This window comes from Cataglyphis hispanica, chromosome 23 (assembly GCF_021464435.1).
Source record: "Cataglyphis hispanica isolate Lineage 1 chromosome 23, ULB_Chis1_1.0, whole genome shotgun sequence".
Taxonomy (NCBI): Eukaryota; Metazoa; Arthropoda; class Insecta; order Hymenoptera; family Formicidae; genus Cataglyphis; species Cataglyphis hispanica.
The window spans coordinates 2,230,437-2,243,203 of record NC_065976.1 but is presented as its reverse complement, the minus strand read 5'-3'; the positions used below and the strand labels follow the sequence as shown (position 1 = coordinate 2,243,203).

Sequence of the window (12,767 nt, the reverse complement as noted above, 5' to 3'; positions counted from 1 at the left end):
AATTATTATTTAATATTATATAATTACACTTATTAAAGCAAGGCACAAATATGACGGAGGAATCTTTATATAATTTCTTTATGTATTTTTTATTCTCTATGTTCGCAATATATCACGGTCTATTTCGAAAAACAAAAGTTTTTATTTTAAGAGTATATGATATAAGTTTTATATTTTAAATTCATACATTTTACTACATTTTTTTCTATTTTAAATCAATTCCACAAATTATAGAACATAGATCGCAGATTGTCACGATATTAACATCTTCTTGTCAATAATTTTTTATACATACATATATAATAGAGTTGAAATTATAATATCGTTTGTTGTTTGATGTCTTTTTTTTATTTAATAGCACTTTACTAAGATTTTAAACATTATTATATAAATACTGAATATTCAGATACTTCAAATAAAAACGATATCAATTTATTGATTTCTTTTTTGATTTTGTTTTTTTTTATATGATAAGATTTGAGCACAATATATTGAAAATTTTGTTAAGAAAATTATAAGTTTTTGAGCAGCAGTCTTTATTAATTTTTATAGCTGATATTTGCATTACTTAAAGCTGCACAGAAAAATGGTATGTACAAAAGTTTTTTGGCCCCTTATTCAGTCACAAAACTTTCTTATACATATCATTTTTCTTTCTTTCTTTTTCTATAACATTGTGCAACCTTACATAATATGCATAACAAAAAAAATATAACACACACTGCTCAAGAAATTTCTATTTGAAGATGTATTAATTAAACAGGTTTGCATGATTTTGCGCTCTGGAAAAGAAGAGTAGCCCCTTATAATCTTTTGTGTGCTTAATCCAAATCAGCAAGATTAAATGGCCACGATAGGTTTTCAAGAAAAATGGGGTTGAAACCTCAAAGAATACATTTTTTATCATTTTTAAAAATTTGCAGATGAGTAGGTTTAAAAGATTTGATATTTCTATATTAAAGTACAATGTTCAAGCTTTCATTTCAGCTTTTTTCAAAATTTCTTGCACATCAGGTTCGTGCTACGAATTTGCAAAGATGATAAAAAACGCGTTTTTTAGGAGTTTCTCAACCTCATTTTTCTCAAAAATCTGACGTGATAGATTTTGTCTTGCAGATTTGGACCACACATAGAAAATTATCCTTCTTTTCCAAATCGCAGAAAAAATGTAAAATTATGCAAACCTGTGTTATTGATATAAACTGTGCATTTCTAAACAATTATTATCCAAAAAAATATTATCATTCTTAACTGATAATTGTTTTTTTCTTTTTTATCTTTCATTTTTTTTTTCATGATCATTGGTATCGTTGAATATTATTACAATTATGTATTATTATTTCTATTTTAATCTAACTTCTAAGCGATAAAGTTTTAAGTGACTTTTCTGGTGAAAGCCATTTCGATAATACAAGATGTCTCTAAAGTCCGTTCTCACTTTCTATATTTCGGTTCAAAATTGTCGTAATATGTGTTTAATCATTTCGAGGGACTCTTTTAAAGGAGGTTGCCCTTTTAAGAGGTTGTTTCAAGGAGACCCCAAGTAAATTCAAAAAGAATTTTTCATATTGTAATGTATCATTTGAAAGGACTTAAAAAAAGAAAATTTTTCGCGCAAACCGGAGGTTGATACGTTGACTCGTTCGGAAGTTAGTTGGGGTCAAAGTTGGAAAAAGATCAATTTCAAAAAATCTGTTTTCTTTTCTGTCGGTTTCTCTGAAACATTTTCTTAATGATGCAACTCCCCCAATTTGTTTAAAAGAGTAACTCTTCAAAATGATCAAAAACGTGTTTTTCACCATTTCCGAAATACGTGAATAGAAATACATATGTATTAGTATTATAACAAAAACTAAATTAATAATTATCATCTTTCTTTTATAACAATATACAATTTATGCACGTAAAATCTATGAATATAATTATACAAGAAGATATATGCAAATACTTGCATAATATGTTTTAATTACGCGATATTACTTAATCTTATCAATGTCTTGCACAAGACGCTATTGTAATAGCCTTTTAATCAGAATAAAAACCATTTCAGAATGTTTCATTTTTTTCAATACTTATTAAAACACTGTTAATAATCAGGTCCCATTTTTTGTATATGCATACTACTAAACAGGCACAACATAAATAATCAAATATGATGTTCTAAGGAGGTCACGGATTACATGGAAGAACGCAGAATCGGTACATTTTTCAAATGTAGATTAATATTGCCACGCCTGTTACCAAAATAATTTTTGTAAGGCACGTTTTATCCTTTTTGTTAAATGATATGCTTGTTAGGCACATAAATGTACTTGCAAACGATATGGATCACGTACAGTCATGAGATAAAAAAAGATCAGCATGAAGGAAGAACTGATACCGTCTATTATTTTAATCAGCATGTTATCGGCGGAAATTTTAAAGAAAAATAGATAAGATTTAAAGGATAGATTCAGAAAGCGGATTTTGAAAAAAGAATTTGAGAGAGAAACTTAATTACTAACATATAAATGCAAGAAGATTGCATTTTAAATAAAAAGAATTTAAAGACTAAACAGATTATAAATTTATTAATTTTGAATTAAAACTCACGGTTATGATAATGCAATTATACTTTAAAAAATATTTTTATAAAAAATGTAATATTAATTTACATATTTCTAAATATAAGCTAACTTATACAGTTATAAGAGCCTCAATTAATGCTACAATATTTCAAAATTTAATTTCTGAATATCACTAAAAAAAGTTTCATGTTACATCACGTGTATATATAATATATAAAAATTTGCAAATAGCAACATATTTTCAACGATAATCTAGATATTACATTGATTCATTTACTGCGCACAATCATGTTTCATAAAAATTAAATAAAAATCTAAATTATTTCAAAAAACAGAGAGAGCGTATATACAATATATATATATATATATATATATATATATATATATATATATATATATATATATATATATATAAGTCAAAAACACAATAAAACAAAATAAATTTTGTTTGTTTCCATTGATAAATGAAATGAATTCTCTTTTTGCAAATATGATAATACGATCAATACGATAAAATTTTTCATAATTAAAAGTCGTAATCAAGGCGAGTATATATACATATATATGTATGTATATATACATATATTATAATTACGTATCTATATAAGTTTAATAAGACAAACGCTGATATGAATTTCTCGATAAACCCCATGAGTTTTCGGAACGTGTCTCACTTATATTATATAATGGGAACGAGTAGTTGGAATACCAATCACGGTGAAAGATATTTTCCAGCTGTTGTCTTATATTATCCCTATTTTGACGTCCAACGCTTTCGAATACAGTACCGATACCTGAATTCGAACATTTTCATTAAAATAAATTTTTGTAGAAAAAAAATAATAAAAAAACTTATTTAATATTTTAAATAATTTATAGAAACAGGATATGTAGAATTTTATTACTACTTTAATTTGTATTATTTTATCTTCGTAAAAGCGATATTGCAATAACTTACCGGCTGTGTCAATGAAGTAATCGCCCGACCAATTGCTCGTTCCTATATAGGCTGCTATATCAGTTACCATATATTTATTATGGTTTACTCTCGTGAACGGTATTCTATCTACGTCCGGATAAGTGGGTACGATAAATCTTTTCTGTAAAGATCAAACAAATGGTCGTGATCGACAAATTGACTTATTGTACTTATATCTACGTGTGAAGGATATATACTTACTATTTCGATTTTGACATTAGTGTACGAGTGCGTAAGATCTTGCAATGATTTAAGAAAATACGATTCGGACGGTCTTGAATGTTTCCACCAGGAAATCAAAAGACGCACATCTATTTTACGTTCGATGGCTGCTGCTCTCAGAGCATTGTCTATTATAGGCCAATATCTGTAAGATGAAACTGTTATTGGTAAAAGAAACGAAATAACACCATAGAAAAATAATGCTATATCATATGAAGCATATAAATTATTGAATATTCACGACATATTAATTAACAGTTTAAAGACATTCTACGCATCATTTTAATTTAAACTATAATTTATATTCATTTTTTTAGAAGTTAAATTTCATACAAACATATATAATTTTTAATCTTTATACATACTTTATTTGTGCAGAATATATTGTTAATGGGAAATAATCCATCACAGAGATATAAATAAACTTTTCCGCTTTAGCAATGCAGTATAAGATCGCGTCTAGATCGTTGCTTCTGCCTTTCGGCGAAAACGGCGGAGGTGAGCTCTACAATGTTTTAGTATTTATATTTTTCATATTTTTTATGGCTTATTCCAAAAAATAATTTCTGCGTTTCGTAACGCAATTATTAACAAATGCTACTAACCGCGATAAATATTTTGTACTTATTTTCCATGTATGTAAAATTCATAGGATTATCTATATTTATCTTTGTGCTGAAAGAATCTGGCCACGTGGAAGGCACTTTACCATCTTTACCTAACTTCCAATACACCTGTAAAGTAAAAAAAAAATCGTTAATCGATAATCGATAATTATATAAAATAATTTCCAACATTTTAACACAGTAAACGTAGCGTTTTCATAAATTAATATATATATATATATATATAATTTATATATATTCCTGCTTACATCAAATATTTTAGCATAATCATTCGCTAAACAGGAACAATTCAACGCCACCAAACCGAGTTCCTTTACTTGCGAAAGGGATCTCCAATCCATATTGGCTGACCCAACGTATACATGAGTACGATCGATGAGCCACAATTTTGTATGAAGTACACCGCTACCCAACAATCCAGCAAAATTTAAATCCCTCACCTAAATTCGAATAAAAGTATATATACTCGCGTTTATAATTATGCAAATAAAAAAAAAAAGAAAAACTACTGTGTCGATCGAATCTTAATGAATAAATAACAAAGTTATCTCTTACTTAGTGTAGGCACAGATGAGATCTTATTATTAATTATACATATATAAACTATGATTAATTGTATAATATAAAAGAATTTATTGTATCATTATTTTTATTTCTTAAGCGACACATCCACTTCATTAAAATATTGTATGTTAAAAAATTACCACTGCGTTAGCTTTTCTGGCCAAAATTTGTGTATCGACATTCGGTGACAAGCGAGAAGGAAGATTCTGTGCAATTTTTAACACTATCTGTCTATCTCTTCCAGCTTCTAAGAGTGCCTGGAACACTTCTTCTCCCTATGGAGAGTCGATTTATTAAATAAACAATAGTCAATAAACTGAAATTGTCTACCTCATAATATCACCATATTATTATGATATCACCATATTATGCATTACTTACCTCCTTAGCGCTATTATCGGGAAGCACATCTTCCCCCTTCATCGTCCAATAAAGTGAGGCGATTTCAATAGTATCCTGTGCCATTTCAATGAGATCCAACCAAGAATCATAGATAGTTTTATGCCGCGCAGTATTATTACTGTAATTTAAACCTATGGGTATAGTTTCCACCAAGAATATACTGCAATGATCCATGCACGTAGATTCTGAATCCAATGCGGTAGAATTTAACGTGTATTTGTCCGCCGCGTGATCCAACAATGGCAAAAGTACAACCAGGACGATCAAAATTAATATGATCGTTATCGGTATGCAACTGGGTCTGCACCAATTCTGCGCGCCCCATCTTTGACAAGAATTATATAAGTTTACCATGTGCGATTATCGTGATAATATTTTTTTTTATACTTCAACTAGACATGCGTTAAGCTTACTCTTTTTTATTTTGTAAGAAATAATTATACGTATTAACGTATAAAAGGAATAAAAATAATGAATTCTTTGTGTACATGACTTTGGAATAATACTTTGTTCATTCAACAATTAAGAATATAATTATTAAAAGAGTAATATCGTTCTTTCATAAAATTAATTTTATATTATCTTTACATAATTAAAAAAGGCTGTATAAAAAATTTATTATAAAAATATCTTTTTTAAAAACGTATAGAATGTGCAAAACTATGCTTCCTTTAATCTTTATGTAAAATGTAAAAATATGATACGTACTTTGCATTCATGAGAGGATCGTCAATATCGGTTCTTAACATAAATCCAGACTGGTCCCATAACTCAAAGTCATCGTCGCCACCTGGAGAGTTTACGTCCAATCGTGCATTTTCGGACACTGTCTGTAACAGAGTACATATATCACGTGTGCCGTATTGTTACATGATTCAAACGGTTCGAGAAATCTACTCTCTTTGATGTATGCAGGAAATTCTTTTTGTTGTCTCTTACTGACATTTTTATGTCACATTTTTTCGAGTAAAAAAATAGCGGATTTTATCTTGTTAATATGATATGCACGTGGATTTTGTTATCCGCAACAAGAACACGTGACAAGAAACCTCGATCAGTTCATTAAGAAAATAAATGAACTCAATGCAAAATTAATCAATATTTTTTTACTTTACAAGGAAACGTTGAGAATAGAAAAAAATTTTTATTCAATAAGATCATCACAAATATATATAAATACATATACATATATTGTATATGTTACATTTTTCTAAGATATAAAAATATTAATAATAAAAATATTATTTTCTCTTAATAATGTATGTATTAAATTTTATCTTACATTTTTACAGAAATTTTCAGTAAAATTTACAGATTTATTCAAATATACATATATTATTACTTAATCTCTCCTAAATAATAAGCACATAATAAGTTTCTCATTGACGTTAACATTAAATACACAAATAGTAAAATTATTTTCTTAAAATCATGTATTTAAAAATTTTTTTTGAAATTATAAGTTAGTTTTATAGAGGCAAATAAAGAAAAAGAGAGGAAGGACGTGCCAGAACAATATTGGAGCAGATCAATAAATAAGATCCATTTAAAGTACAAAATTGTAAATAAAGTAAATTTTATAAATTAGATATACTTCTTTCTGAATTCTTTATATAACATCATCGTTATTATAGCATAAATTTTCTGTAACATTTATATCTTATTCCAGTAATATGAGAAGACTTACCGACAATTTGTGCTTAAGTCGCGGTGCTCTGTTCTTGCGATGTGGCAGTAATACGACCACATCTTGGTCTTTATCTCGAGACTCCGCATACTTCGGATAAGTTTTGTCGATGGTCGTCCCTTTCGTTGATGACGACGTTGTCGGAGCGGTCGAACCGCCGGCCGTAGAATATTTCGAATACGCGATATTATTCACATTATTGCTACCCCCATAAGAAACATTGTGCGTGTTATTCACCTTAACAGAAAAAAACGATATATTTTATCACTTATTTATTTATTTATTTAAACGATAGATGTTACTCATAATAGACACAAAAAGAAAATTAAAAATTTTGAGGCTACACATATGTAACAAAATTCTGTTTTCCAGATAATTTTGAGTAGATATACATATGTGTTACATTAAAGTTTTAATTTATAATAAGACTTAGCAAATTTTTAATTGAATTTCTAGTGTAAGTTAATATTTTTTATAAAATTTTTTAGAATCGAATATTTTGAGCAATAACAAAATCAACTATATTTGGATTTTTGTTGAGAATCGATTTCAAATTCATGTGCAATCTCTCAAATATGCATAAAGAAATGCGAGATTTATCCTAATGTTTCTAAAAAAAATCTTCTAACAAGATATATCTTTCATGTGTACATATGCGGATAATTTATTAATTTTTTATATCTGCTGAGAAAAAAATTTTCTGCTCGAGGAACTTATACAATTAATGAGATGTTTGCAAGAATCGATAAAATTACGATACGCGTTATCATGTCTCATCAATTTTAAACGTTATTGTTACGTGTAACGTAATTTACATGAATCAAATGTGAAAATATAATGCATGTCATGCGATTCTAGAAATGTAAATGTACAGATGTTTTTGCATCTCAAATTATCTCCATTTTTTTCATTCAAATTATTTGACCGTAATCTCTATCGCATGTTATGTAATACTGTAGACTATATAATTTGATGTACATGCATATTATATATTTAAAAATAGAAGATGAATTAATCATGTCAAACATGCTTAGCAACACGAAGTGTCAACATTTATTATGATGCTAACTACTATTATTTTCGATGCCGTTTTCTCTCCTCGTCTTATCATATCATTTTCCCATATATTATTCTCAGTATTATTTTTAACTGTACTGTATTTGTCTTGGATACTATTTGCAATAATATTTTATTTTAATATTTTTTTTACTTATAAAAATTTCGATACTATAATAAATATCGCCTTATATCGCAAAAAGTTTTCTATGCAGAAGGTCAAATTACTTGCACTAGGATATGGCAAGCTTGCGACGCGATCTGAAACAGACCGTCCTGCAAGTTACGACCGGTGTGCTCGGAACCTCCTCCACCGCTCCTTCCACCACCCATTTTCCGCCCGAAGAATGACATTCTGATTGCATCTGCTGCATCCACGGTCGTCTAATGCACCAAGGCCGCGGTGAACTCGCGGTCGATCAAAATCGCGTGCGTGCGGAGGCCGGCGCCGTTTCCGTTATCTGACTTTTGCACCATGTTCAACATTCCCATCAATATCTGTCGACAGACAAGAGAAATGCCATCCGCTTTATGACCATAGTGTGTGTATATGTGCATAGACAACATTGATTCCGCCGCACATTTAATATTTCACACGCACGAGGGTTGAGATAAACCTTAATGGCAAAAGTTCTATAATGCCTTACTAGTAATAGGTATAAAGTGCTCTAGCGCTGTTTTATTTTTATCGTTCGCTATCTTTTGAAGTTAAAACCGATTTAGAACAGTGAAAGATATGATAAAAATGAAAATTTTCTTCAAGTAATGTAAAATAGAAGTAGACAATTTTTCTCTTGTTTTATTTCACTTTTTTTTTTAATTAAAAGACAGAATTTGATAATAAATATACATACATAATGTTAGAAATGTAATATTTAAATAACATATTTTCCAGAATATTTTCTTTCTAAAAAAATTTACTATGATAATAATAATATACATGTTTATATATGCATAGTGATATTTCAAAAAATTATATTAATAGTTATTTCAATATATTTTTTTCTAATGTGGTCAAATTTTAATGTATTCTTTTAATTTAGTTGAAAAGAAAAGATAAAAATAAATAATTAATTTTTGTTAAGAAAAGAATCTTTAAAGTCGCGCGGAATATTTTCTTTGTTAGAATAACCAATTAGTAAGTCTCATATATATAAAATTTAAAATCTCGCGCGTCTTTCGTCGCCAATTTTCATTCTCGTCATCAAACAGAAATTAAGAAATCCTTGATACTAATTAAAAAAAGTAGAACATTGTAACACGCTATTTGATTCAATTAGCTTTAACCCCATTCTATCTTTCTCTCGGCCAAATAGCGAATTACTTACTTTCTTATCTAAAAAAAAAACCAGAGAAGCGTACGTGATATATACAAGTATGTCATAAACTGGAAATAATCGATAATAAAACAAATAGGTTCATTCGCGATATTCCAATGATTCTCCGCCTTGTTTAATTCGCGGTCGTGTCGATTTAAACGTGCGCACTGAGATCACACGCGTCGCCCTCTTTCTCTCTCTCTTTGTTTTTTTCTTTTTCTTTTTTTTTTATCAAGATCGATTCGATCGGTCTGTCGCCGAGACGACGACGACGATCTACATTAGGGAATAGGGATGACAAATATCTTCCAGTCAAGAGAGTACGATCGAAAGGTCTCGCATGCCATGCTAGGCACCTGCGCAGAGAATGTCCTCGTGGCCTCGATAACGCTCCCAATTGATAAAAAGCATGCGATTAACCCAATTTATATCGTTATATGAGATATCGTTATATTAAGAGGAATATTTGTATAGATTTCTCAGATTATTTTCAACACGCAATAATATTTAAAAAAATTTTATTATTTAATTTCTTAGATATATTGTTTTTGATGTATTGTTTCATAATTATATTGACAATTTATTACAAGCTAAATGTGCTGGAAAATTATATATTAAAAGATTTACAAACTTTTTTTTGCAATTAATTTTCATCTTTTAGTTAAATATAAAGAAATAAAATTATAAAGAATGACGATAATGCATATATTAAAAAATTAGTAATGTATGTGAGATTATATATGTTTCGCAGCATATTTCCAATTGCATTTGGAATATTTTATTCATATAGTTATTATTGAAGATTATTCATATAGTGAATCAGACAATGAATCATTGAACCTTAAGTTTAAAAAATTAGCTTACCTCCGCTTGGAATAATGGCTAATGTTGCAAATATTTAAATATTATTCTCTAATATTATTCTCTAAATTAGTACATTTTAAAAATTTGGATTATACCATTCAAGATATCTGTTTACTATCTATTTACTTCGGTTTTCACTTCATCTAGGAGCACCACACATAAAGATGAAAATTTAAAACAATAATTAAATTTTTATATAATAAAAATGATATAATCTGCAATAATAAATAATAAATACAAAAAAAAAGATTTTATATATTATAATTCGATATCTTTAATTATATATAATGCACAAGATCACGTTTTCTACCTCGAACACGACTCGATCGAGACAATCGCGGTGCGACAAGCGAAATATAAAAATGACAACGGATATATGTACATATTTGCAAAAAAAGAGAAAGATATGTGTCAATTACACAACGTGACAAATCGTTGTCATATGTGAACGGAGATCAACCGCGCGCTCTCCGAAACGCTTTCGACGGCGACTGCATTCGTTCGATCTGTCATCGCACACATACTCGCCAGGAATATGCTCGGCCGTGCATGCGCGCCGACCATCGAAGGATGGTCGGCGCGAATCTAACGAGAGTGAAATATTTCGTCGATACACGTCTCCCTTCCTTCCCCCGTTATCGATCACGTCGGAATCCCAATGCGCTCCCGCCGTAGCAACCTCGCACGTGGTGCTCTCATGTCCTTCGATTTCGAGAAAATTTATTGTTTTTTTTCCGACTCTATTGTATGACCTTTTTTTTATGTATCGCTCCTCTTTCTCCTCGTCTTATCCCGTTATTTTCTAATTCTCCGATTTAGTTTCGATTTGGGAGTTCTTGGGAAATTGCCGTGGTCAGTAGTATCTTACACTGTCAGGTCGCGTAAATACAATAGGATTATGTCATGTATACGGTGAATTATAGGTTCGCTTTTTTTTCTTTTTTTTTTTTTGTTACTTTCTACGGTAATTTTTTTTTAAATTCTTTTTCTCGCACGCTCTTCTTCCATACTCGATGGCTAAGTAAGCTCAGTTCGTTTTTAATGTTGAATGTGTAAACAAGGGCAGCTAAAAAGAATGGATCTCGTGGCTGAGTCAGGAAGTTACAAAAATAGAACATGCAAGTAAGATTATAAATTTTAATTAAGATTTTATTATAATAATATTGCATAAAAATGGAGCACATGTATTTTCCAATATATTCTCTATTTTGTAATGTATTTATAGCAAAGTCAATTTAAATTTTCCATCGATTTTTCATTCAACAGATATCTCTCATTTATTTTCTCTTAAAATTATATTATCTTCGATAAAAATATTTGACAATTTTTTTATGAAAGCGATATCTTTCTTATCTTTCTTATCTTTCAATTTTTATGCAATTTGTGTTTTCGAACGCAAATGTGAAAATAAAGCACTCGCAAAACATTTTGTTCGCGCTGCATCATGCAAATTGCGCACTGAGACTCGAGAGAATCGTAGATATAATTCCCACATACCGTTTATATTGGAGCACATGCTTTATCGATGCAAACACATTCCATAAGGCACTCGTATTCGAAGCCTGTCTCTTCCACTACTGTCCTCTCGAGGACGGGCGATGGACAACAAAAAAGTATTCGATCAGAAACGTCGGTACTCGGACAATGCAGAGTTTCTTCATATTTCTTCGTATTGAAGGCCGTTTCTCATTATAATAATAAATCTATTAGAAAAATATTGAATTTGCGTGCTTGAAACTAAATTGATTGCGATGATTGATGAGAAGAAATAAAAAAATCATATTTTTTTCTCACGTATAATAGGGTATAAGAAAACAATTAAAATAATTGTGATATCTAAAAACAGACAATATTTCAGCAAATAAAATATTAAAACTGTGCCAGTAGTTTTAATCAATATAATGTAAGAGCAGATCAAAAATGTTGACAAATTAAAGTGACAGATTAATCGATCAATTTTTGTATTTTATTTAAAAATACACAGTTTTGTTGTTTATCCATTTAAATCTATTTAAATAGAACAATTGAAGCATTATCTGTCATAATCGTTTTGGAGCTTTGGAACTTTAATAAGACATGTAGAGTGAAATACATTTTTTTAATTTTTGAAAAAATTAGTGAAGAAGATCTCTTTATTTTAACCGAGAGAAGGTGCATTGATACAAAGGATCAAGGCGCGAAAGTTCTTTTACGGATTATTATTAGCCTTGAGTAAGAACCTTGAATATGAATGAACCATAAATAAATGATAATAAAAGATAAGAATCTTTACTAAATGTAATCTCTTCAATTTCTTACAAAGAGATAAATAGAAAAAAAAAATAAATTCGAACAAGAATACACACACAACAACCACCTTAACACATCCGCTCCGGTGCACGACCGGAAGTTGACTAAGGCGCGAAACGGAAGAGCATAAGTCGAACCGAACGGAGCCGACGACGTGTACAGTCGCCGCCTCGTCGCGACATCTAGCGGCTC

General features: G+C 29.6%; 1 protein-coding gene across 6 annotated transcripts; it reads right to left on the bottom strand.

Moving 5' to 3' along the window:
- Nucleotides 1–3,019: 3,019 nt before the first annotated feature.
- LOC126858001 (5'-3' exonuclease PLD3-like) lies at nt 3,020–12,761 on the bottom strand. 6 transcript variants are annotated; one of them, XM_050607996.1, is made up of 13 exons: nt 12,637–12,761; nt 11,784–11,989; nt 8,332–8,601; nt 7,048–7,284; nt 6,069–6,190; nt 5,340–5,685; nt 5,099–5,233; nt 4,643–4,834; nt 4,374–4,502; nt 4,134–4,273; nt 3,748–3,913; nt 3,526–3,667; nt 3,020–3,361 (listed from the first exon to the last, which is right to left on the bottom strand). In XM_050607996.1, the coding sequence occupies exons 3-13, from the start codon at nt 8,455–8,457 to the stop codon at nt 3,177–3,179; spliced, it is 1,920 nt and encodes a 639-aa protein (XP_050463953.1). In that variant the 5' UTR covers nt 8,458–8,601; nt 11,784–11,989; nt 12,637–12,761; the 3' UTR covers nt 3,020–3,176. The 6 variants fall into 6 exon arrangements, with proteins under 6 accessions (XP_050463953.1, XP_050463951.1, XP_050463954.1 ...); XM_050607994.1 differs by having other exon boundaries at nt 12,559–12,720; XM_050607997.1 differs by having other exon boundaries at nt 11,784–11,971; nt 12,559–12,720.
- Nucleotides 12,762–12,767: the final 6 nt, after the last annotated feature.

Coding starts and splice junctions, on each gene's coding strand:
- LOC126858001 (XM_050607996.1), bottom strand. CDS start 8,457: ATGTCATTCTTCGGGCGGAAAATGGGTGGTGGAAGGAGCGGTGGAGGA. Junction 5,234..5,339: donor CCGATAATAGCGCTAAGGAG/GTAAGTAATGCA, acceptor GACTCTCCATAG/GGAGAAGAAGTGTTCCAGGC. Junction 4,274..4,373: donor AGTACAAAATATTTATCGCG/GTTAGTAGCATT, acceptor AAAACATTGTAG/AGCTCACCTCCGCCGTTTTC.